The sequence below is a fragment of the Dermacentor andersoni genome, chromosome 8 (genome assembly GCF_023375885.2).
Source record: "Dermacentor andersoni chromosome 8, qqDerAnde1_hic_scaffold, whole genome shotgun sequence".
NCBI classification, from domain to species: domain Eukaryota; kingdom Metazoa; phylum Arthropoda; class Arachnida; order Ixodida; family Ixodidae; genus Dermacentor; species Dermacentor andersoni.
The window spans coordinates 151,208,065-151,232,206 of NC_092821.1; the positions used below are offsets into that span (position 1 = coordinate 151,208,065).

The window sequence follows — 24,142 nt, forward strand, 5'->3', positions numbered from 1 at the left end:
AGATTTGTTGTTAGTGAACGAGTCAAGTTCAGCCAGGTCGAGACAATCTTTGAGTCACGTTTGTCAGAGGAGCGTAGGGATGGTTGTATTGATCCCGTTGAATTAGATTTGCCACTCATTTGCGAAATGTCGGCTTCCCTGGTGCGGAGGGCTCTAAACTTGTTCAACGATTTGGAAGAAGGTAACGTGCTGCTATGACTATTATGTTATCAAATGTTCGGTAGGGTTATAGAACAGCTCCAACACCTTGAACTTTTGGTAACGCTGAGCTAGCTTTAATGAAGAGCCGCTTAATTTGTGAACGAAACCCTTATTGCGGCACAGTCAACCGAGCTTTAGCATAGCGCTACCATAGCCGTCCTATCCGCCTGCCAGCCTTGCTTGTCTAAGCAGCGCCAGATATGTGCACGTCAGCTAGCATGCGAAAAGCTGCCAGGTGGTCGGGACGGTGGCGACATGCTAAGCTCTAGAAATAGCGTGCATGTACTTTGAAAGCACGTATGTTGCCAATTAACTGATTTGTTGTTGATTTGAAGCCGAATACTTCTGACTGCAGTTCGCGAAAACCAAAAATCGAAGAAGAAATGTAGGGGCCGATGTGCACAGGCTCAGCCAACTCTTCACGGGACGAAGAAACAACCCTTGAAACGTCAGGGCGCGGTGCGCCGGAAGACGTTGCTAAGTGAAGAAAAGCGGACCCGAGCCATCATAGGTAATTTTATTTATTCTTGCCAGCATGTTGACAGCCGGAGAGATAATCGTAGCAGAAACTTGAGAACAGTAAATAGTGGATAGTTTTGAATTGCTACAGCTATGTTCTAAAATTTCCCTCAGTAGTTGCCAAAGTTATAAATTTTTTGAAATCGGGAACTATATATATCGTTGCATAAGTTAGCCTCTTAAATTCTGAAATCAGTTGTTGTGGCAGGATTTAGTGAACATGTTCAGCTATATGTTGGCATTGTAGATCTATGAAGAAATGTCTGAAAAAGCGAGTATTACGTCTAATTCAATTCGATATACAAAGACTGCAAGTGTCTTAAACGTGCAGCGCTTTTGTGACATAATTTGACGTGTACTAATTCTGTACTGTTTTTAGCAACAATCCCGGGATCGTCATTAATTTGTTTATTGCATAAGTTCAGTCATATCATATTCAACTGAATCTTCAAGTTGCTTGATTTTCTTTTATTTAGCCATTCAGTCTGCTGCATGTGTGCCATTCTCGCTCAGTACTCCAAAATGGGTTTGTGCTACTGTGGCACAAGAGGTACAGAATCCTTAAATGTAGAAATTTATGTGTCGTAAATCACTGTTTGTACACATCACCATTTTCCCCTCAAGCTCCACACATTGCTTTTGTCACACATCGCTGCATCAACATCTCACACGCTGTGCATCCATACGATTTTATGTTTGCGTTTCAGCCTAGCATGTGTATGATGTTGTGCAAAGACATTAACATTACATGGCATTACATGTTCCAAAGGGTAAAAATAAACAAAGTTGTGTGCGTTGCATATAGTTGTATAGCATTTAAGGCTCGTTCTCACCAGCAACTTGAGGAGGTTGCGCATCCATTCGCAACTCGCGACCAAAAGTTGTCTGAAGGTGACCACTGCTCACACCGGCAAGTGCCATCGGCCAGTTGCGATCTGCTCAGAATTTCATTGCCACGTAAAATAAGTATCTGCGTGTACAGAGGTCCTGTTCTTGCACGTCTGATTGTTCAGCAGTTTTACAATTGTGGTCAAGCGATTGAAAAATCAAGCAGAAAGATTAGTCTAAAATGGTTGCTTTTTAAAAAAAAAGCGACCATTTGCGACCGCCGTCAGTCGCCGATGTGAACAAGCCTCTAATTTACCTCTTCCTTTTACATAGATTCCAACATGTGCGGTGCAAAATATTTGAAAACAGTGCAGCGCTGCTAAATCTGAACAGTGTGTGAAGCATACAACACCATGGTCTATTCCACATTGTTTGACCCAGTGATTCGCATGTTTGTGTCTTTTGCAGAGGAATTTAAACAGGCGCAAGAGGCAGACTACACAGAAGAGAATGTTAAAGCTCTCAAGAAGCTGTCACAGACCTGTAGTAGGGTAATCAACAAGGTACATCGCTTTGCACAAAGTCATGTATTTGTATTCTTTTGTATTGTCTCCTCCAAGTCACAGCCTTCCTGCAGTTAGTGTAAATAAGAAAATAATTGTAGAATGCTGCTGCATTCTAACTCCATACAGCCCAAACACAGTGAACACATCAAGGAAAATTAGAACTTGGTTGCCTTTACTTTTGCCACGTAGAGTTCAGAATTATGGGAGTAAAAACGTAATTAGTGTAATAATTAACAATTTGTTTGCTAAAATGTTCATAACTAAAACTTACTCCAGCTATCAAAAATTCTACTTACGCTATGTATGAAGCTTTCCATGCATAAACAAGCATCTTGAGGTATGAAACTCAGTGTTACAAAAATATGTTAGGCATTATGGGCATAATGATTGCTAATATAGCTGCAAAAATTCACTTCTGCATGATAGAGTGAACATGCACAAGTGGTGGTTATCATTCCTGTTTTATAACCAGAACTGTTAGGGTGAGGCTCTGGTGTTAACAGCGCAAACCGTAGACAAGACACAAGATGAGAAGAAGACACCACAAGAGCTGCGCTTGTGGTGTCTTCTCGTCTCGTGTCTCGTCTACGTTTTGCGCTGTTAACACCAGGATGGAAAACCAACAAGCCCAAGCTGCTATTCTAGCATGAGGTTGTTGTCGTAATAATCAGGCTCATAGATACAAAATGCAGCACAGAATGGAATAAACATGATAAATGCTTTGCCATTTGCCAGTTTCATCTGTCCTTGAGCCATCTTTTGCAGCCATTTTAGTATTTGGTAAGCTTTTCCCGTATTCTGACCTTCCTAGTCAGTATTATAATCGTGACCACCCGCTGTGGTTGCTCAGTGGCTATGGTGTTAGGCTGCTGAGCACGAGGTCGCGGGATCGAATCCCGGCCACGGCGGCCGCATTTCGATGGGGGCAAATGCGAAAACACCCGTGTACTTAGATTTAGGTGCACGGTAAAGAACCCCAGGTGGTTGAAATTTCCGGAGTCCTCCACTACGGCGTGCCTCGTAATCAGAAAGTGGTTTTGGCACGTAAAACCCCATAATCTAATCTCTTATAATCGTAACCGAAGTATCGCTGCGAGTCTACATGCCGTGCATGCATGAAACTGCAAAACCTGTTTCTTGAGAAGTGGGCACCGATATGTGAAATATTGGTTCAATTTTGTTGAACCGTGTTACAGGCTGGCTTGCATTCCATGATGCAGAAGACTAATGCCGATGTGTCAATTCAAGATGATGACAGACCAACTGCATTCACCGACGAAGACTTTCGCCGCTTTGAGGAGGAATACCACATATCCTAATAGAGTTGTCATTAAAATGTATTTGTGGTTTTGTGTGGGCTGCAGTATTCATTAAAAAGTAAATCATCTTGACTGTAATGACGTTGCAGGAGAGTCGATTTCCTTTGTGATGCCATTAAGTTCCAATTATTTAAAATATCTAAGCTTTAATGACGCTTGCCAGCAAGTGTATTCACGAAATTTGCTTCACTGCATCAAAGTGATATCACTGCTACAAAATGAAGTCTTTTTGCAGGGTCAGCACTGCTACTGACGAATTTTTATTGCGATTTCACAGAAGTCTCCCTGCGCTGTTTGCAAAGGAAGCTGCTATTCTTCCTGCGCCAGCAAAAGCCATCTCTTCCTTAGCTGCCGATGCTTCACCAGATTTCGCTTCCAAAAGCAAGCACGGCGCTTGGGTGTGCAATGCCATCTTGTCTTTGCTTGCGACAATCGTGTTATTTTGCAAATATTATTGCCTAAAACATATACATGTGCTGTCTGGTGTACCCATTGTCATTGCCATCAATTCAAGTTATACTTTCTAGTATAGCAGTGCACTGCCAAAATGTGCTTGCATCACTATACTTGCCTGTGTGACACCATACTGGTAGCTTTGCATCTCTTCTGTCATCTCTGCAGTATCACCCACCTTCTCTCACTCACGCACTATTCTCTATAGTGCTTGATGAGACTGACAAGAAAGTAGCAGTTTCGCCTGAAAGGCGAAGCATCGATTGTGATAGCAAATTGGTGGACAACTATACGAAGTAAGGATAGTAGTTTCATTGGCCGTACAAACTTGCAAACATAGGCACACTAAATTAACAAGCATGGTCATGCACGCACAAGCAAACAAACACATCTGACTCGATGAGTGCAGAAACTCGCTGTCAAAACATTGGTGTGAGGAAATGCAGCAGCAGTGAGCGAAGTGACATTCGTTCTATCACTTCAATGAAAAGTGACACAGCGTGCACAGTGCTACGAGCCGCCAATGTAGATCGCTCTTAAGATATCGCTGGGCGACCGTGTCCAGCCACCACATGCACAGTTGAAGCCAGAGTAGAATGCTGCCCCCTCCCCCCCCAGTGCCTCGCATCTCTTTTGCATGGCAGAGACTGAGCTGTGAACGATGGCTCCCCTCTCATGCCTTCGCTCGCACATACAGCGTAGGGCGTGTGGTGACGCTGTTGAAGCTCTTGGACTTTATACGGAACCTAATGCCAACACTCGCAGCGGAAATGCGTTTGAAGTGTCCATATAAGTGCTATCGCAATAAAACTATCTTGGAAGTACTTCATGCACATCCACTATGAAACAGAAGTGTAGTGGCCACGAATGAGTATTTCCTACAATATAGCAAAACTCTGCTGGAAGCTACGTCAGAATAGCTGCTGCTCAACTTGTGCATGACTTGTCACTCGTGAGGTAGCCATTTAGAGAGACGAATGGAAGGTGCACAGTTTTGTTGTCATTATGTTTTCATCATGTGACACTGAATTTATTAAGGCATGCAAGCTCGCACACAATGAAAAAGTACACGGTGGGAAACAATGATTCCTCACAGCTTTATTTGTCTTCTGAAGGACGAAGCACCAATGTTAGTTGCTTGCTCTGTCAACCTTCTGCCTGAACACAGGGATTTGCTCACGCACTTGCACAGCACACACCAATATGAAAAATGAGAAGCTGACAAACACAAACTCGGTGCCGCGAAGCATTCACATGGAGAATGTGGGCAGCTTGCTACTTCCAACGGAGCTGCCTGGCTGATCGTCATCTTGCTGTCCCGAACACTGCAAACAGAGTAACAGAACGGCTGAGTGACTGACTCGCATCCTGAAGCGCTACAAGTGAAACTGCAGGAAAGGGGCTGCACAATTATTCTGGACAAGTTGAGCTCGTCTAAAGCCAAAAGAAAGGTGCCATTTGACTCCAAAAGCCATGAATTGGATTTTTGTTCAAGTGAAGAGGATCATGACACTTATCGATTCCCCTACCGAAAGTGACGATTCAGAAAGCGACAACACTGATCATTTGTGGCAATGGCAAAAGCTAAGGTCAATTGGCTGAAAAGTGTTCTAAAAACAGAAGCTTTAATATATTCCAAAAAGAAGAACGGTTACTTGGTAAGTGTGAAGGTTTCAGGGGTCACCAAGCCCCATTAGAAATTTTGGCTATACACGAGAAGTGCTATCCAGGGAGCATTTTACCACAGTACTTTCAAATGGGTATAGCAATAGCCGAGATAATTATCTGAGTCAGCAATGCAAGGAGATGAGGTGCACTCATTGTAGCATAGGCTCATTCCAATTTTTCTTTGCCAGAGTTGCTAAGCGACAGTCATCCTTTGCTTTCCCCTGTACTGCAGCTGAGCACCTACGCAACATTTATGTCATAACCCTCACAGAATTGTCTTCCTAACCCTGCCCTGTCCTTTCGTGGTGCATAGCACATTTGCAGTGGCATTTTTGTACACTGAATAACAGATATTTTTCATGGTCTATGGGCTGTGTTGCTGCTGGACATTCGTGCACTGTAGGCAGGCCTGTGACATAGAGGCAGAAGACTGCTTTTGTTTGAATTTTATGTTCTTTATACAGTAAACAATTTAATATTTTGCACAGGTCATCACAGCATGACCTATACACAGTGGCGTAGCTAGGTCGTCTGGCACCCGGGGCCCATAGGTCTTCTGCCATCCCCCCGCCCCAGGTGTAACCGGCGGAAAGAGGGGCGTCTTCATACGTATATGACACCCCTCCCCCCTCCAATGGCCCCTGCACCCGGGGCCCACGGCCCCACACATTGCTACGCCACTGCCTATACATCACACCTGGTATGAGTGGCACTTTAATGTTTTTGTTGATGTTCCTCAATGACCTGGTACAACCCATGAATTGGGCGGTGCATGGGTGTTCAGTAGAATCTCATTGAACGGGCATATCTGGCATTTTGCCCCCACAAGAACAAGGTTGCTCACTGTCTTTTCACAGTCTCCCATATTTATATGGTGCAGGCAAAGCATATTTTTGAACATGCATTCCGTGCATGTTCACTTGGCAGCAGGTGCTTTGGTATGGATCGTATGAGGCTTGCAGTACATTTTTTTTTGCTTCTAGTTTACAGGTTTGCCAAAGCAACTACTGTACAAGACAAAAACAAATGAAGGCCTGCACAGTGTAGCTACTACAGAAAAGTACAAAAGTCACAGTGTGAGTCTCACCTTTTGAATATATTTGGGGTCTGTGGCTATGTCTTGGTCCATTTGCTTCAATTTATCATTGAGCTGAATAAACTTTCTCATCTGGAAAAGTCAAGATAAGCAGGAAATGAGACTATGGTTTATTACAGTTCTGGCTAGTGATAACGTCAGGCATTTCTTGTTATCAATATTTTTGAGAGTCCATAATGCAGCCACATACACAGGCCACATAAGTACTATTGCTTAGAAAACGTTTTTGTAGGGCTATTGAAGCAAAGCTTTGCTAATTCTTGCCCAAAATTGATAAATCAATTTTTTTTTTTTTTCATATACAAGGGCAGTTGCTTGTTCCACAACTACTATGCAAGGGTGTGCTAGTAGCTTGGGCTGATTTGGTACATACAGTAAGTCCTCCTCAACTTGAACTCTGATATCTCGAAATATCGGTTAAGTTGAATTCTCTTTTCATCCACCCCTTCCCCCCGTTTTTTTATGGCCTCGGTGTCAGCCCTTGTGTTTTTCACCTATTACCTTGACTTTGAAAGTAGCGGGGGAAAGGCAACAGGCCAGCTCTGCAGTTGAGCTAGACCGTGCTCCCTGTGCACTTGCCCGGCTGCTTGCTGCCACTCTTGCAGGCTCAAGCAGCAGCTGGGAGTTGAAGCCCTTTTGTTTTCCCCTCATTTAGGATGCTGTCAGTGATGCATCAATATGGTCACAACATATTAACCGTGACCTTGAGCAATATGATCGCACTTTTGAGCAGGTGCGTTCAGCCTGAAGGAAGCCGGCATGCGAGCCCACAGTGTTTCAGAGCAATTGTGGCTTGATAAGGACGCTCGGTGGAAGGCATAAATGCCATGGGCATCTGCTAAAGGTGTGGCAATTGCACACTTCCACAGTTCATGTTCAGTTCTCGAAAGTGAAATGGCCTGAAATTACAATGCAGAAAGTAGCAACGTCAGCTTTTTGGATGTTTGGAACTGCTCATGCTGGTCTTGACTGAGCATCAAGGCCACTTTCTTGACACAGTGACAGTCACACTGTTGCTCGTAGACACCGACTTGTCTGGTGCCGATGCACACGAAAATGACCAAGAATATTACTGGAGGAATTTTGGAAAGGCTCCATGTGGTCTATGCACTGTCAGCGGCATTTTATTTTCATTTATTTAAAAAATGTTCCCAGTTTTTACAGCTTCAAGTTGATGGGGGTTTACTGTACTTAGGCTAAGAAACAGTGCTTTTGAATGGGGTAAGAGCAGACAACAAACATGAGCACTTGTGTCTCCTCTCCTCTTATCCCGTTCAAAAAACTGTCTTTGCCTACGTATGCAATTGTTTTCCACTGCCATTACATGCGGCACAATGGACTAGGCAGCCATAATCTAACCTGTGTATGTGGGAAAGTCGACTTCTTGATCGCAAGAGGCACAGACCTGCAAACAGTGAGCCGAATTCAGTGCCTTGCAGGGAAGAGGCAATGATGCTAAAGCATCCAAACCAGAGCGGGATGATTTGCCTAGAAGGTTTATGATATGAGACCAACTTCAAAACTAATTTTTACAGCGAAGCTGGACACTTCTACCTCTGAATGCACTTGTGTCCATGGACAAAAATTCAACCAGTCACAGTGGAAGGCACGCACCGTGTGCACTGCTGGGTTCCTTGCAGCACATCCAGAGCGACATACAAAGCAGAGTGGAAATGTCGTGTTGCACTGGGCTCCGCATCTAACTGCCCAACCCCGGCCTTTTTATGCGATAGTGGAGTGATGCGATGCTTTTGATGCAATTGTGGTGTCCTGACCCATGAATGCGCCGTCAACATGTGGTGCCTGTTCGGATTTCGGCAGTGCATTGTGCTGGACGAGTTGGGTCACAACGAGACCTAACACAGATCAATGCTGTGGAGTTGTGGCTACAGGGACTAGGTGGCGCTGGCTGCACACTGGTGGTAGACAACGTGCGTCATCTGTTGTGCACTGCCGGCATAGTGGGACAGGACTGGACTTTCCTGTAACGTCACGAGAGGGCGCGAAAATGCCAAACATGAAAATCATGCAGCGAACGAAGAAGACAAGACCTGTGCGCGAGGCGCCTTCTGAAGATGCTCCCGTCATTGGGTGGGTGATGTGTTCGGGATGCAAAGACTGGGTCAAGCTTGCGAACACACTATTCAAGACTGTCGAGAAGGTGGAGACAGTGGCGTCGTACATGTGTCACAAATGCAAAGCGGTTAGGATGCTGAGGGGAGCGTTTGCGCTGTTGATGAAGCGCGAGACGGAGAGCTGCCACGTAGCCTTGGAGGATGTAAAGGCAGGATAAAGACTGAACTGGACTGGAAAACTTCATTGTGGTCCTCCTGCAAGACGTGCTTAGCGTGTAGCGAGCATCTCCCACGTAGGGACCGACAGGGAGTTCCTGGCAGCCGCTTCGCAGGCCTGCTGGATGGCCCATTGCTGGTCAGCGAAAAAGTGAAAAGGCTGCCACTGAAAGGCGGGCAATACTCACGGAGCTCACCGAAGAAAAGGACAAGCAAGTTGATCTAGAGACTCAAATGGAAGAACTACAACAGGTCTTCCTAGGCCGTGATGCTATCGGACGGTGCGACCGAACAGTGACCGACAAGGCCCCGGCGACAGGAATGACGAAATCTGTGCAGGATGGAGTGCTGAGATCTTCCACAACTGAAACGCTGAAGCAGAGTACCCGTAGCAGTGACATAGCAAGAGCCAGACCACCGACATCCAAGAAAAGAAAGAAAAGGAAAGGCATGAGCCCGAGAATGACCAGGGGTGGAACGTTCAATTAAACAAGAAGAAACGAAAGCAGTAGCACCAGAGGCTGTCTACTGTAACGTCTCCTGAAAAATCTGTTCCTTCCCAAGCGAGCACCAATGACGTCGCTTGCCTGCAGGCAATGGCATCTCGACAGGTGTTTGCGCTCACCGACAGAAACACGTACCGAATGAAATCTGCGGTATTGCGGATTACAAAGGGGGAGCAAGCTTGTGAAATTTCTTACAAAGAGAGATGCTACATTACAGGAAGTTATGACAGAGGCGGATGCGGCGATTGACATTTGGAGAGGCCCAGAGGTGATTATCATCATCCATGCTGGCCACGAAGACATGCACAGCAGTGTACCTATAGAAGAGATTGCAAATAAACTCAGTAGTATGATTTCGACTTGGAATGAAAGAGCAGAGAAGCACCTCTGTGTTAAATGGGATATCTGAAGTGTCGGGCGAAGAGGCCTTATATGAGAAGTGTAAACAGTGAAACGATCACGTGAATTGAGTGTATACAGAACTGGGTTCGCATGTGGAATTTGCCAGGGCACCCTACATGACTCGAGTCAGCCACCAGGGCCTGGTGTACAAGCCAGACCATGGCGGAGGAAATGGGACAGCGTCTGTGCCATGCGCTTTTTTAGGCCTTCGTCCAACTTTCGCTGCCGAGCACCAACCGTGGATGAACATGTCAGAAGTAGCTCCATGTATGGCGGCCCATGGACGAGTAATTCTCCAAATGGCAGGGCCAAAGTTGCGGGTCAAACAAGTATGGCACCGCCGCTATGCTAAGTAGTAGCCACTACTAGACATCACGGCCGGCACCACCGCAAACGGAGCTTCAGGTTTGGTTTCCTGAATATGAATGGTGCCCGCCAGGAACAGAAGTAGATAGAGCTATATAATGCTATAAATGCAGAAAATATCTCTCTTTATGCAGTTACAGAAACGCACCTCCACGATCTGGAGCACCCCCCTGTGTATCTTGGATGGCATTGGGCAGGTAAGAATCGAACTGGAGATGACCGGCGTTGGACTACTATGGCGTCAGGATATGCAGTGGCAAAGTGTAGATGATGACGGTGTGGATCATTTGTGGGCCCTGAGGGAGATTCTGGGCAGGTCTACAGCTGTGCGTGTGGTGTATGTGTCAGTCGGCAACAAACAACACACTGCCAATACTCAACTGGTGGAGTGCATCCTCAGGGATGCAAAAAAGTTGGTGGCAGATAGACAGGTCATCATTGTGGGCAACTTTAATGGGCACATAAATGAGCTGGATGGCTTCATGGATGGAAACGGACACCTCTTACTTCGAATGACCGAAGAAATGGAACCAGTTGTGGCAAATCTGGAATCCCACTGTCGTGGCCAGGTAACCTGGTGCGCCCACGGCAGCTCGACATCTATCGATTATGCCCTGGTGTCAACAGACCTTAACAACCTTCTTAGGCAGATGGACATCGAGGAGGAAGGTTTATACAGTCTGGGCAGCAACCACAATCGGCTGCTACTTGAGTTCAGCTGCTCAGGTAATTTGGTGCCTCATGCCCGGTGTGTAAAGAAACGAGACAAGTACTTGCCCAGCTGAGCCACTCCAAATGTTGTGGACGAGTTTGAGACGAGTGCGTTGAGAACTAGGGCTGAGACCTACGATGACTTTGTGGCAGCCTTGCACTCAATCATGCAAGAGTATATGGTGTGGGAAAAGCGCGGTACATGCGCAGTGCGCAAACCTTGGTGGGATGCAGAAGTGAAAACTGCGTGGCAAGCCTGCCGGGAGGTGAACTCCCAACACCGATCCCTTGTCAAGAAGGGAAACAAAGGGGCATGCTCGGTGGCCTGGGCTGACTAACTTGACTTCAAACAAAAGCTGCAAATGCTGGTACAGTCAAAGATCGCCAAATATAATGTTAGCCTATTTTCCTCCCTAAAAGCAGAAGGTATCTGCAGCGCAGAAGTTCTGGCGTTATGTCCAGTCCTTGGACTGGACTGATAGATGCCCTTTTAAGCTTCGAAATACGAACACAGGAGAACCTATTACAGAGCTTGAAAAGCATTTTAACTCCCACTTGTGCTGCTTATATGGCCAAGAAGAGGGAAGCGAGGCCGCAGCTGGAGGAGAGTCATCCCATGTGCCTGAACACGAGACTTTTCCAGAGGAGTTGCCAGACAAGTGTTTGGGTGTGCAGTGGCAAGTCAGCGGTGGTGAAATTGATCGTGCATTGAAACATGTAAACGTCGCACAGCGGCTGGACTGGACAGCCTGCCAGCAGGACTGCTTAAAGGTTTCCGTAAGGAGACGAAGAAACAGCTTGCTGGACTGTTCACCGAGATCATTGAAGGTGAGCCAATGCCAAGGGACTGGCAGCTTGGCCGTGTGGTTCTTATAGCGAAAAAAGGAGGCCAAAATGATCTTACTAAAGAATATTGCCCACTAACAGTTACCAGCGTGCTCTACAGGCTGTTTGCGGGAATCTTAAAAGAGTAGATAAGCAGGTGGGCAGAGGCAAAGCACTTGCTTATGGAAATGCAGAATGGTTTCCGTATTCAGGCCGACGACTGGAGGACAATTTGCTTGTGCTTAGCGAGTGTGTCGTGATTGCAAAGACAGAACAGCGCTCCCTCCTGTGCTGCTTTCTAGATGTAGAAAAGGCATATGACAATGTACAAAACGCTGCACTTTTTGACTGCCTGCCTGCAATGGAGATCCTGGCTACATTACTATCTATAGTGCAGCGCCTGTACAGAAACAACATTACCAGTGCTCACTTTGGGGGTGCACTATCCACACCTGTCAAGGTTACGAGGGCGCTAAGACAGGGATGCCCTCTATCCCCACTGCTATATATTCTATATGTGGCCAACCTAGAGCGCAAACTACTCGGTAGTGAACTCGGTCTCGGTAGTGCGGTGTCGGGCGTGCGGAAACGAGGATGAATACATTGGACATCTGATGCTACAATGTGAGGGCATTTGGCTATCTGTCGCACAGGGCTTATCCATGTCGCACAGGGCTTATCCATGGACTAATCTGATCGAAGCCTCTTGGCTTCGATCAGATTAGTGGATAGGACGGCACATGCGGTGTAGACAAAGCCGCAGTTGTGGAGACGAAGAGGCGCCTCGAATGCTGGCGAGCGGCACTTGCGGATGGGCACCAATGATTGCCCATCAGTGTAGCGTGTTCTCCCCTTTTCTTTTTCTTCTCTTTTCTTTCTCTTTTGGTGTTCTCTTCCCTTTTTCCTACCCGTGCTTGCTTTGCTCTAATAGGTAGGCAGTAGTGTCATCCTGGCTTGGGCGTGGTTGCCACGTCCACCTGATACAGAGTGTTGGCCACATCATCATCATCATCATCACTAGAGCAGTGGTGGTGTTGGCCATGCGGGGGACAGATTAAAAAGAAAGAGAGAGAGAGAGAGAGAAAAAGCTGATCTTTGTGCATAGCATTCACTGCAAGCGTTTCCCAGTAAATATTATGGGTGCATAAGCTGCAGTTGCTGGGAAGCGGCAACTATACCATAGTGGCAACTATACCAAAGCATGGAGTGATGGAACTACACTTTCATATGTAAAATAAGAACCTGCTTAGCCACCAATTTGTGTTCTGATGGCGTTATGGAAAGGCCACGCATAGTTATTACTCCAGAATAGCAGCGTGAACATGATGAGAAGGGACGGGAACAGCAATGTCAATATGCACAGCGGCATTGTGGCCAGGGTCGGCGAGACACAGCAGTTCCTGTCCGAAGCAAGCCACGCGGAAGCAGGACGCTTGAAGAGCAGCGCAAATATGATGAGCAATGAAAGGAACAGCAATGTCAATATACACAATGGTTTCATGCTCAAGCTCGACAGGACCCAGTCAAGGCTACATTGCATTGGTCTATCAGAACAGGTGATACCACAGCTTTGCTGGCCAGCCACCTTCACCGCGTGGATTGGAGCCCATTTTCTTTCTTTTTTTCGAGATTACAGTTCTTTGTGTTTTTGTTAAGTTAAAGGTGCAATTCACTGAGAAGCATTTTGCAGAAAAAGCTTTGTTCCCATGTTGTTTCTTTCAAAAGATATAGCAAAAAATTCGACCTAACCCAGCATCTGTGAAACAAAGTGCCTGTTTCCTGTTAAACTTATAGGTGCCCAAATTTGGCAGTCCTTTTTCTTATTCATGTCAATATATTAAGTTTAAAAAAGTAATAATGCTTTGAGAGCATTTTTAGCATTTCTTTATTTTTAAAGAATGTTAACTCTCACAGGGGTGTCGCGCCACATTTGAAATGCATTGTTTACACTGTGGAGGTTCTGTGCGTGCATCAAGGAGCAGCGAATTGTCTTGTTTAGCTGTGTTTACATGCTGTCATGAATGTTTGCTGGCAATAAACACAAAAGTCACAGTGCACTGTGGACTCGGTGTCACAGTACAGGGGTTGCAAAACAAGCTAGAAGAATAGACACACTGCCACACAATCAAAGACAGACAAGAACAAGGCTCGGGACGAGACAAGCTACAAATGTGGGGGTTTTGGTTCTCCTGAATTTCTATTGTGCGTGATGCATTTCTTTGACATTTTTTAAGTTTATTTTCACCCTCCCCCCTTTTTTTGCAATTCTTCCACACACAAACAAGCAAATTTTTTCTTAATAAAAATTTTTCACTGAAACTTTGCACACCTATTTTCCCCACTGTTTGGTGTGCAATGAACCACAAGTAAAATTGTGCAACAAGTTTTGATATGGCTCTCTTTGATAGCAAAGCATATAAATTGGAAGAGCATATTTTTGGGTTATATAATCAAACAGTTCTCCAAGGATTTCAATGATTGGATTTATTTTGGTTTACTGCACAGTTCAAGGGCTCACCTATATTTCTGCCAAAAAATTGTTCTGTTGTGATGAGACAAAGTTATAAGTGTTGGTGTGAGACCTACAATTATTAATTTTTAAATAAATAGTAAATAAAAAAAATTTTAACGACATGAGGCTGCCGTGTGCCTAAGGAGTGTGCTCTATTACGCAGACTAGTAATCTATTCATTACCTTCTCAAATGTATTTCCTGGAAGTTGGCCTCATACCTTAATCGGCTGGTGGCACTTTACCCATCAGCGTTGCACATCACACTTTTGTTAGAACGCCTTTAAAAAACATTGCGATGAAAAGACAATGCATGAGGAGAAAAGCAAGACAAGGCATGCACCTCTCTGTATTGTGTTTGTTTCAGGATGCAAGAATTGTAACTAGCCCTGTTTTCTATAGTACTTCTACTGTCGGAACATTTTAGTACACGTAGCACGATGGAAGATATATCAGTGCAGTTCCTAGTCTATTATCGTAATGTGCCTTCATGAGAGTCCCAGTACATGCACAAGTGGTACTATGTAGTAACAGATTTCCCATTGCACTATGCTAAATACCATGGATACAGCTGTATTATGCCTGGTTAGTTATTTTGGCACCGTAACTCTAATATTCTCTTTCTGTTCCAAGTCATAACAAGTACCCCCTCCATGTTATATTTTGGATGTATTGTATTTCATTAACTTTGTGAAAGATCAGGGGCTTTATAGGGGTCAGCAAACATGTGCAATTTATTTTTGTTGTAAGATACATATCCGACCAGTGTAATTACATACAACAAATGGCACTGGTTAGATACCAACATGCAATATTTCGATTCTATAAACATGGTATATTTAATCTAGGCCGGTGTAGACTCTCAGGTGACCCCCCCGAATCAAAGCCAACCTAGGAGCTCAGTAACTCCTAAACTAGTGGCATAGATTGGAATAAATACAGTAATGCGCAGCATTAGGCTGGTATATTAAAAGCCTGTTAACTTGAAGTTGTAAAAACTGGGAAAATTTTTGAGATAACGCAATTCACAAAGATATAAGCCCCTGGCCACGCATAGACCACATAGGACCTTCCAAAGTAGGTGCCAGTAGCTGCTAAATATCTTGCAAAAGCTTGATTTACTAGGAGCAGCATTTGCGGTAGATCACTGTTGCGAGATATTGTGCAACTCAGCATGTTAGGCATCTATGAGAAATGGCGATCCTCACACAGAGCCAAGCAAAATATCACTGAAATGCTTGTATTCCACAAAACTAACGAAACTAATTAGCTGGGAATACCACTCCAGGGACGCAATTTTTTAGTCATGCCTTTCACTAAAATATATGCCACTCTGTTATCCACTGTTCTCGGCTGGCTTATCTCATTATTGATTATGCAGGCGGAGCATCACTAAAGACCAATGATGAAGCATAATAAAAAACAGCATCAGAAAAGGAGTAGCTACAAGACTGGGGCTCTGAACTTATTCAGAAATCCCGGTATCCATACGTGGATCACGTACAAACACAGAAACGCAGAGCACAGCAAATGAGCAAGCTGACGATGCTCTATGCACAGCTGAGCACACATGTTGTGGAGGTCACGTAACTTCTTGCGCTTATTGCATTTCGTCACGGGTCAGAGCAACACTTCGCCCACATTATCAATGAGATCACAGCCGGCTGTGAATGGTGGAGAATAAAAGTGGCACTGAATTAAGCAGAATTCGCTACTAGCCCTTGGTCCTGTCAATTTTTAGCGATATCAACTCTTCGCACAAAACAAGAAGGGGGGTTCACCGAGGGTCTCGATTTTTGTTAGTCACAACATAAGAAGCCAACAAACACCGACACCAAGGACAACATAGGGGAAATTACTCGTGCTTAAGAAATGAAATAAAGAAACGATAAATTAATGGAAATGAAAGTGGATGAAAAACAAGTTGCCGCAGGTGGGGAATGGTCCCACAACCTTCGCATTATGCGTGCGATGCTCTACCAATTGAGCTACCATCCACTTTCTTGGGTATTTATGTTTCCTAGAAGAACCCTGGGAGTGTTGGCCAGTGCCACCACTCACAAACCTTGGCGGCGGATGTAGAAGATCGTTTCTGCTGCAGGCGTCATGAGAACGATCTTTTTGGGTGAAGGCAACTAGTCAATAAACCCACACAAGCTATCTAAAGGCATCAATGCAGCCAGATTCGAGACCCTCGTTATGTAATAAACGACACAAGTTCGCACAAAGTATTGCAACCTTTGGGTAATGACCTTTTCCCGACATTTTTATAGTCGAGATTGAGATATCCTGAGCACGGCGCAAAAGCATTTCGAGATAAGAGGTGAAAAATACATGGCGTTGACACCAGCAAAATATTTCGAGATATCAGAGTTCAAGTAACAAGGGTTTACTGTATTTTCAATTTGTTACGTGCTACTTTACCCGCATCTTACCTCCTCCTCAAGCCTCTTGAACATGACCGGTGTGTTGTACTTCTCTGGGTTGTCCACAAAGACCACCATGCCATCCTTCTGATTAATTGATGCAAAAATTTCCTCATCTTCAATCTAAGCAGAGAAGGAACAGGTTGTCGGAGTAAATGTTGTGGCACAAACATATTTCACCTTGACACACTTAAAGGTCTGTCTGGACTAATAAATGAGCTGCTTTAAGCACATAATGCCCAATGTATCAGGTTTCACATGCCAAGTTTGATTCCTCAAAATGCTTATTTACGTGAGAAACCTATAACACAAATGCCATGTCCACTTGTTTAAATGTTGGCTCCCAGTTTTACCTTGTTCTCGTTTTGCTCAAATGCCATAGTGGTGATGATGGAGCAAAGTTTCAGTTGCGGACAGCTCAGCAAATCAATTACGAGTTGATCAGTTGTTGTAATAATTAATTTTAAACTAATATAACATATTTCTTTCTATATATGTACTTACCATGACTAGAAATACAGGTGATGAATTCATTTTAATTTTCCTTCAAGTGTGAATGGCATTTGGGCTTTCTGGCATTAAAATCTATGTATGAACACAACTTGGTAAGAACAACACTAACAAGACAAGAACGTCTCGTCTTATTGCATACACTTGGAACAAAAGTGTTCTTGCGCACAAGTTATGACAAGGACAAACAGACGACCCCCCTGCACAAACATACACACGGCCATATAATGCCACAGAAAACCAAATATAATGCCACAGTGAACATTACGGAATCACCAACTCTTAATTGTGGGAAAAATGCTCAAGCAAGACCTGCCCACATCAATGCTGTGCAGCTAAATGATGAGTGGCACATATTGAATAGCTAATGAATAAAATATTTTTAAATCTATGGTTTTAGCACACCAAAAAGAAACACCAGAATAAGCACAAGAAATTGAAATGCAAAAATGTGGCACGGAATGATAACTTAATGAGGACCTAATCGGCATCATCAAAACACACAAAGAAAAAGACAATGAATTTTCCTGCGATGGTCACATTTAGAAACCAAGTCCTGCAGGGAAACTTGCCACCTATATGCAATACTAGCCAGTGCCCCATGGACAGAAAAAAGAATGTGTAAATGAAAGCAGAACCCATATCCAATGCTTCTGTCATTGTCTCGACAGATAAGAAAGAAGATGCATCAACTTGCCATGTTCAGTATGTGCCTTTCTGCATCCCCAGTTCCCAGCAGTTGCACTCTGCTTGCCATGTCTGTCAAAGACAGAGTCAGAAATGTCTGCAAAAAAAGAGAAAAAGAAAGACAAGAACTTGTGAAACGCTTCTGCATGTTCAAGCGAGACCACAAGAACAGTTCTGCACAAAGTGCATTGGCAGGACTTGTCGCACAGTCTTGGAAACTGTGTTTACCAAAGCTTACGTGCCAACCAGACTCTTTGAAGCAGAGGTCACAGTACTTACCTAAATGACAGCTTGATGGGCAAATTACATTATTACTACAACGATAATCATACTACAAGAATAAACGCATGAGATGGCGCATCGTCTTTCTTTTCTAGGTCTGAGGTGCCATCATTTTGGAAATTACCGCAACTATCACAGAGTATAGCCATTTCACATGACATTTATATAACCAAAGGTGATTACATATTATAAAGCATGTAAAACATATATAGCAAGTAACTGATAAGCTGTAGTTGACTAGCATTTTACATCTTACAATTGCAACAATAATTTGATCAGAGTCACCCTTGCATAAGTGTGCATTTTAATGAAATGCAGGAATGACAAAGCTTCATAATATTTGTGTGTTTTTAACTTGACAAGACAAAGAGGATATATTACCTTGGTCAACCTTTGAATGTTTTTCTTGTAAAGTGAAGCCAGACACTGCTTCGTCAGACCTGTGTTGTTGTCCTGGTGAAAAATATTCAAACATAAGTAGATCAGAAATAAAAAGCTATACATGCTTTGATGGCCTAAGAACACAATACAATACTGAATCTATTGCAAATAGCCCAAGTCTTACGAAACAGCAGTGCATGTTACTTCTGCTTAATGGTCACTCCTGACACACAACAACTTTTGCACTGCTTAAACTGCAACATTCAGTTGCTCTTTTGCCATGCCGCATTCCGGAAGACCTGTATTTTGCCATAGGCCACACTAGCCCCAACTTTCTGCAATAGCCTTGTTGCACCATTTACTATCGCAAGTTTTGGATTAACACACTTTTCACTGCATGCAAAATATGAAATTAACTGCTTACAGCTGCATCAACTTCGCTATATATGAGCAACACCAAGTACACTTTGGTGCATTTAGTGGTGTGTTTAGTAGGTCATCTTACCCGAGAAAAAGTCTCGGCATGCTTGGTGAGGACAGCCCTGACTTCATCCGGATTATTGGAAGTATAAGCTGAAGCAAGGTCCAAGTATGGTTGGCTCAATGGCTGAAATAGAATGAACGAGTCATGTGCACTGCCTACAACACAAGCCTTGCAGCCTTCGGCCCACATTCTTGAAATGTCTAAGTGTTAGTACCCAGGTATACTACTGTGGCTCATTTCACCACTGCAAGGGGCTGCCCATATCTTGGGACACTACCACTCTCTCTCACCATGTGCAAACCTGAACACTGATTTCCACCAAATACTGCTTCTATAACATGTAATACCTTGCTTCGCTTACCATACCTAGATTAATTGTGTACGTCAAAAGTGCTGCAACCTACCACTCAAGTTTGATAAGTACTTTTTCTTCAGGTGACTGTTTGTGGAACCCATGTCTCATTTCACAATGCGGCAGTCTGCACTTGGTAGTGCCACACAGACAGGTGTGGTAGCGCACATATTTTATCCCTCTCAAAGCGGGGTGCAGCTGTTAAAGATAAACATTCCTTTTTCACCTAAATGTTTAATGAAAGTTAAGTATAGCTTACTTCAATGAAATAAAGCTGTATAAATGCATATAAGTCGAGATAACACCAGCAGCTACAAAATACACTGATATATAACTGTAGCTACAGCTCGAAAACTGGATTAATCAAAGAAACAAGGGCGTTTCAAATTAAGAATACAGTTATACAAATGTGAGATGTAATTTAAAATAGATAAGGATCATGAAATTTTACATTTTTGGTTCCCACAAGTATGCTCAAACTCAATGCCATAACACAGCGAGAGCTCTTTGCAGTAAGTAATACTGCAATATTGTGGCATGGTTTGCTATGAAGTTAATTTACCCTATTCATTTGGATAGGCTTATCAATAGAACTCGCAGCATAACATGCACATTATGCAGATGAGGGAGAGAGTGCTCACCCTGATAAATCTGGTGACCACCTGAGATGTGTACTTGGGCAAAGTGGGGACCTGCACAAGTTCCATTAATAAAGCATAATTAACACATTAGTGACCACCAGCCTCATTGGTCTCTGGCACCATAGATAACTTTGATTATTTCGCTGAACAGACAAAAGCATGCAAAAGGTAATTATACGATCATATAGAACTGTTTCTGTTAAACTATTTCCTATAATAGGTATACATGACTGCATGGCAGAAGCCCCATGAGTTCTCTGTTCCCTTCAGATGCGACTGATCTGCCCTTCACGTCTATGGGTAACATGATCCTATGTTTATTTTATCCGTGCCCTCCTAAGGCATACCAGGGCCACTTGTGGTTGCCAGACGCCGGATGCGTAACGAAAACCTGCTAAACCGAAACTGTGTGTTCCTACAAGCACAATCGCCATGTGCGAGCACTTCAATGCCACTCAATTTAGACACACTACAGGGCAAAAGTTCTAATTCTTGGTTTCTAGGATGCACTTCAAGGCCAACTGCAATGAAATTTTACTTTGGCAGTAGTATATGAGTAGTATATACTACCGAAGCAACCTTGGCAAAGCTGCAGGACCCGTAATTGTTTTATTAACAACTTTACTAACACTTAAGGAGATGATGCGTGCACCTGGTGGTTAGCAAATTTGACACAAACCCCAGCACATCGCCTTTGAGATCTCAACACACTGCAGACTCCAATCTCAGCGGTTATGCAGAGAAGCTGTGCTGGTTCTCACCATTCTAAGTGCTATGCCATTTCTGGGGAGCTGTAATGGTGGCATTTGTTTTCAATCACAGTATCAAAAATGAATTCTATTTTTAATTTTTCATGACGCATCGACTCATAGTTCTAACGTAAAAATTTTCATGGAGGATGATATATATCTACACTATTTCAAACAAGGCTTTCCACGCATCCATGATTTTGCTGCAGTTGGCCATAGAAACCCAGAAGTTCAAAAATATTATGCATCTGTCCTGCCTGTATATTTACTGTCCCATAGTCTGCATTATTCACCATCTGCAAGCTGAGGCATGCAAAACAAAGCACTGTAATGTAACTTGCCTTTCCATACAAGATTAGTGCCAACAGAATATACTTCTTGTAAGCTTCAAGCATAATGTGACTCACTGCCATGCTGGTTGTGGTAATGGCCTGTAAATGTAAACACGGCAGACCACTAAGCATGGCTGTCCTCTTTTCTCACTATCCACATAAGTGACATGTGCAAGCTTACAGTAACCATAGAAACAAAAAGGCTGAGGAGCAGTCAAATTTTAGCTGAACTAAATGAACACCCTTTCCTTCAGTGCCACTCTCCATGACAAAAGTGCAGGGAGTAGAAGTGAGTAAGTAGTTATTTAGTTCAAAAAACACAAAAATAGTACTCAATACAGTTTCAAAGGACATTGAAGAGTATAAAAATGGTTACCTTTAAAGGTAATTGTAACTAATAGACACAAAAACTTGTAAAAGCTAGTTTATATCACTAATAGTGTTCTGCTTTTAGGTTTTTGCATGCACTACACATATCTTCAGTAAAACTGGCACTAACAGCTGTGCAAACAGACATGCTCCTCCAAATAAGCACACTTGGTTATACATACCACTTCGAAAAAGTAGAGAGCCCGTTCATAATTTTTTAAGGCAGCATATATCATCCCACCATAGTAGTAGTAAAGCAGAAAGTGCTTTGCATCATACTGGTCATTCTGCAAACAGTTAATTTTGGTTTGGTTACTGAATCAACATAATACACACAGAAAACCAATGACTAAATCAATCCTTGATGAGCCTACCTCTCGGCTGATATCAGTTATGTCAACATCAAGGAACTGGAGAGCTGGCTTCAGGCACTTGGCTAGAAGGCAGAGCTGTTGAAAAGATATCACACATGCACCTCGCAAATGTATACATACATAAAAACACATGCATGCATGTCACAAAGTGTACCGTGCATGATTTCAGTCTAATTTCGGCTGCACAATGACACACTACAATTAACAACTCAGTGGTAACTTTTGGCAACTGTATGTTTTCCTACGCTCTGACTGCACAAACTTCAAGAACTGCAATGGACACTACTTCAACACCCCAGAACAGAGTGGCCGTTTTATGAGCCTAATAATGAATTCTAATGGCAAATTCAGAGCGCTTCTGTCTCTCGTTCACCTCTGGCATATCCACTTGCCTTGTCCGCTTATGCATTTTATTGGGCTTTTAGTACATCACAGCTTCAATTGACCCTCTACATGCTATCTTCGATCGAGAGTGTCTCCTTTTCTTCATAGACGCCGACAGCAGTATGTGCCAAGCCACAACGCAGAAGTCATCAATTTTGTAAAATTTTTACTTTCATTTCCTGTATGCTTTTGTTCGCACGCTTTCCTTGTACCTTGCCTTTTAGAAGTAATCTTCATTACTGGTTGGGGCTTGTGTTCTCGCCTGTCTCTAGGTCTCTGTAGTGTCGTGCGCGCAACACAGTGCATCACGGAGAAGCCGCTGCTGGTGAGTAGAGATGCAGACAAACCGGTACACAAGGGATGCTGGGTTCCTGTATACCCAGTAGCATGGTATGCACGAGCATCTCCTTGCTCTGGCAGCAGGGCTTGTGTTCCAATTGCGGATTGGGAGGCTTCGCTCTACTCCGTAGTGACATACTCGCTCAGTCAGTTGCACACTTCCGCTCCGCCATTGTAATTCGACATAAGGTTGTCTTCTTGTACAAGGTGAATGCACACCCAACATTCACCACTAATGTTTGAAAGATACTGAGTCATTCCGTGTTTTGCTACAATTGACTGCCTCTTCTTTTTTTAAATACGGTGTGTGGTATGCTGCACTGCACATATTTCTTGCATGGTGTAACTTTTTACTGTTGCTGCCAATGGCTAGAGTGCAGAAAACAGGGGCTTATTAGCTTTATGCCCAATTTTCTTGTTTAATGTATATTCACTCATTATACAAAATGAATAATTGTAACAAAGTGCGGTTAGATTTTTCTCATATGGCAAACAGGCAACAAAAGGGTGAGCAGTAGTGTGCAAGATGTGGAACAAATTTTAAGCCTACGTTCTTAAAGTTCCACTGTGTACGCCATGGCAACATTTTGTGTCACTTACCTGGCATAGGTCTGCATGGATGGATGTCAGCTGTGAAGGTAGCAGCTGAATCTTAGTGATCGCACACGTGAGGAGATGGATTCCACGCATTGGCTGCAAAAGGAGAACATAATTTTTCCCGAGTTCCATTGGCACACTTTTTGTCTAAACGCGATGCAAGTGTGCTTACCTGTTGCCTTTCGACGAGGGACTGCGTAAGAAGATGACAAAGCTCTGCAACTGAAACCAAACTTTCGCTTTAAGGTCCCATTCATGCTACATTACAAGGTGCATTCGCGTGTTGGCAAACTTACAGGTGTCCGTCGCGCACCGGACTTGTTCACCGTTACAACCTAGGATGAACTCCTGGACTTGTGCATAAAGTACGTCAAAGTCAGCAGCGTTGGTTACGCTGAACTTGACACAGCTGCGAGTGAACAACGTTGTGCTCAGTAGGAGAGTTCTTAAATCGATAATAACGCGGTTTTACTTACAGAATTGCAAGCACTCCCAGTGAGTGCTTCTGAAGATCCAATGTCGCTAGTACGTCTTCCAAGTGAGACGCGTTTCGTACTAGCATCTCACTGCTTTTGCTTATAAAAGTATACAGTTGGGAAAAGCTCCCTGAAATAAAGAACAAAACGAACACCTGGTTAGGACATCAGAAATGCTCGCAAAGCTCTCTGCAAGCGCACTGTGTGAGAACGAAAACTGCAGTCAAAGCTAATCAAGAAGCAGCGGACTTACCACTAGAGGACATGTTTTGGACGTTCACCACAAACTGTTCGAGAGGGCTAGTCATTTTGAAGAGATTTTCAATTACTTGATGGGTGAAATTCAGGCGGTAGCATCAACAAAGCCGGATGCGGTACATCAACAAGACCCTGCTCAGAAGTTCGCAATCCATTCACATGCAGCAGTTCATGACAGCTAGAGCTAGATGGATAAGCAAGTTCACCACAGCGTTTATGAGAAACAGTAGACAAATGCTA

The 24,142-nt window shown here is 43.7% G+C and overlaps 2 protein-coding genes across 2 annotated transcripts; one reads left to right on the forward strand and one right to left on the reverse strand.

Moving 5' to 3' along the window:
• Positions 1 to 14: 14 nt before the first annotated feature.
• LOC126525476 (uncharacterized) lies at positions 15 to 3,468 on the forward strand. The gene is made up of 4 exons (XM_050173362.3): positions 15 to 181; positions 557 to 712; positions 2,017 to 2,111; positions 3,311 to 3,468. The coding sequence occupies exons 1-4, from the start codon at positions 127 to 129 to the stop codon at positions 3,431 to 3,433; spliced, it is 429 nt and encodes a 142-aa protein (XP_050029319.1). The 5' UTR covers positions 15 to 126; the 3' UTR covers positions 3,434 to 3,468.
• Positions 3,469 to 4,964: 1,496 nt separating this feature from the next.
• CSN3 (COP9 signalosome subunit 3) lies at positions 4,965 to 24,130 on the reverse strand. Its single transcript, XM_050173413.3, has 15 exons — positions 23,898 to 24,130; positions 23,645 to 23,774; positions 23,465 to 23,577; positions 23,341 to 23,390; positions 23,172 to 23,264; positions 21,849 to 21,923; positions 21,657 to 21,761; positions 21,115 to 21,204; positions 20,025 to 20,075; positions 19,053 to 19,154; positions 18,548 to 18,619; positions 17,895 to 17,981; positions 16,697 to 16,810; positions 6,642 to 6,722; positions 4,965 to 5,211 (listed from the first exon to the last, which is right to left on the reverse strand). Exons 1-15 carry the CDS (start codon positions 23,950 to 23,952, stop codon positions 5,137 to 5,139), a joined length of 1,293 nt encoding a protein of 430 aa, XP_050029370.1. The 5' UTR covers positions 23,953 to 24,130; the 3' UTR covers positions 4,965 to 5,136.
• Between the last annotated feature and the right edge of the window lie 12 nt (positions 24,131 to 24,142).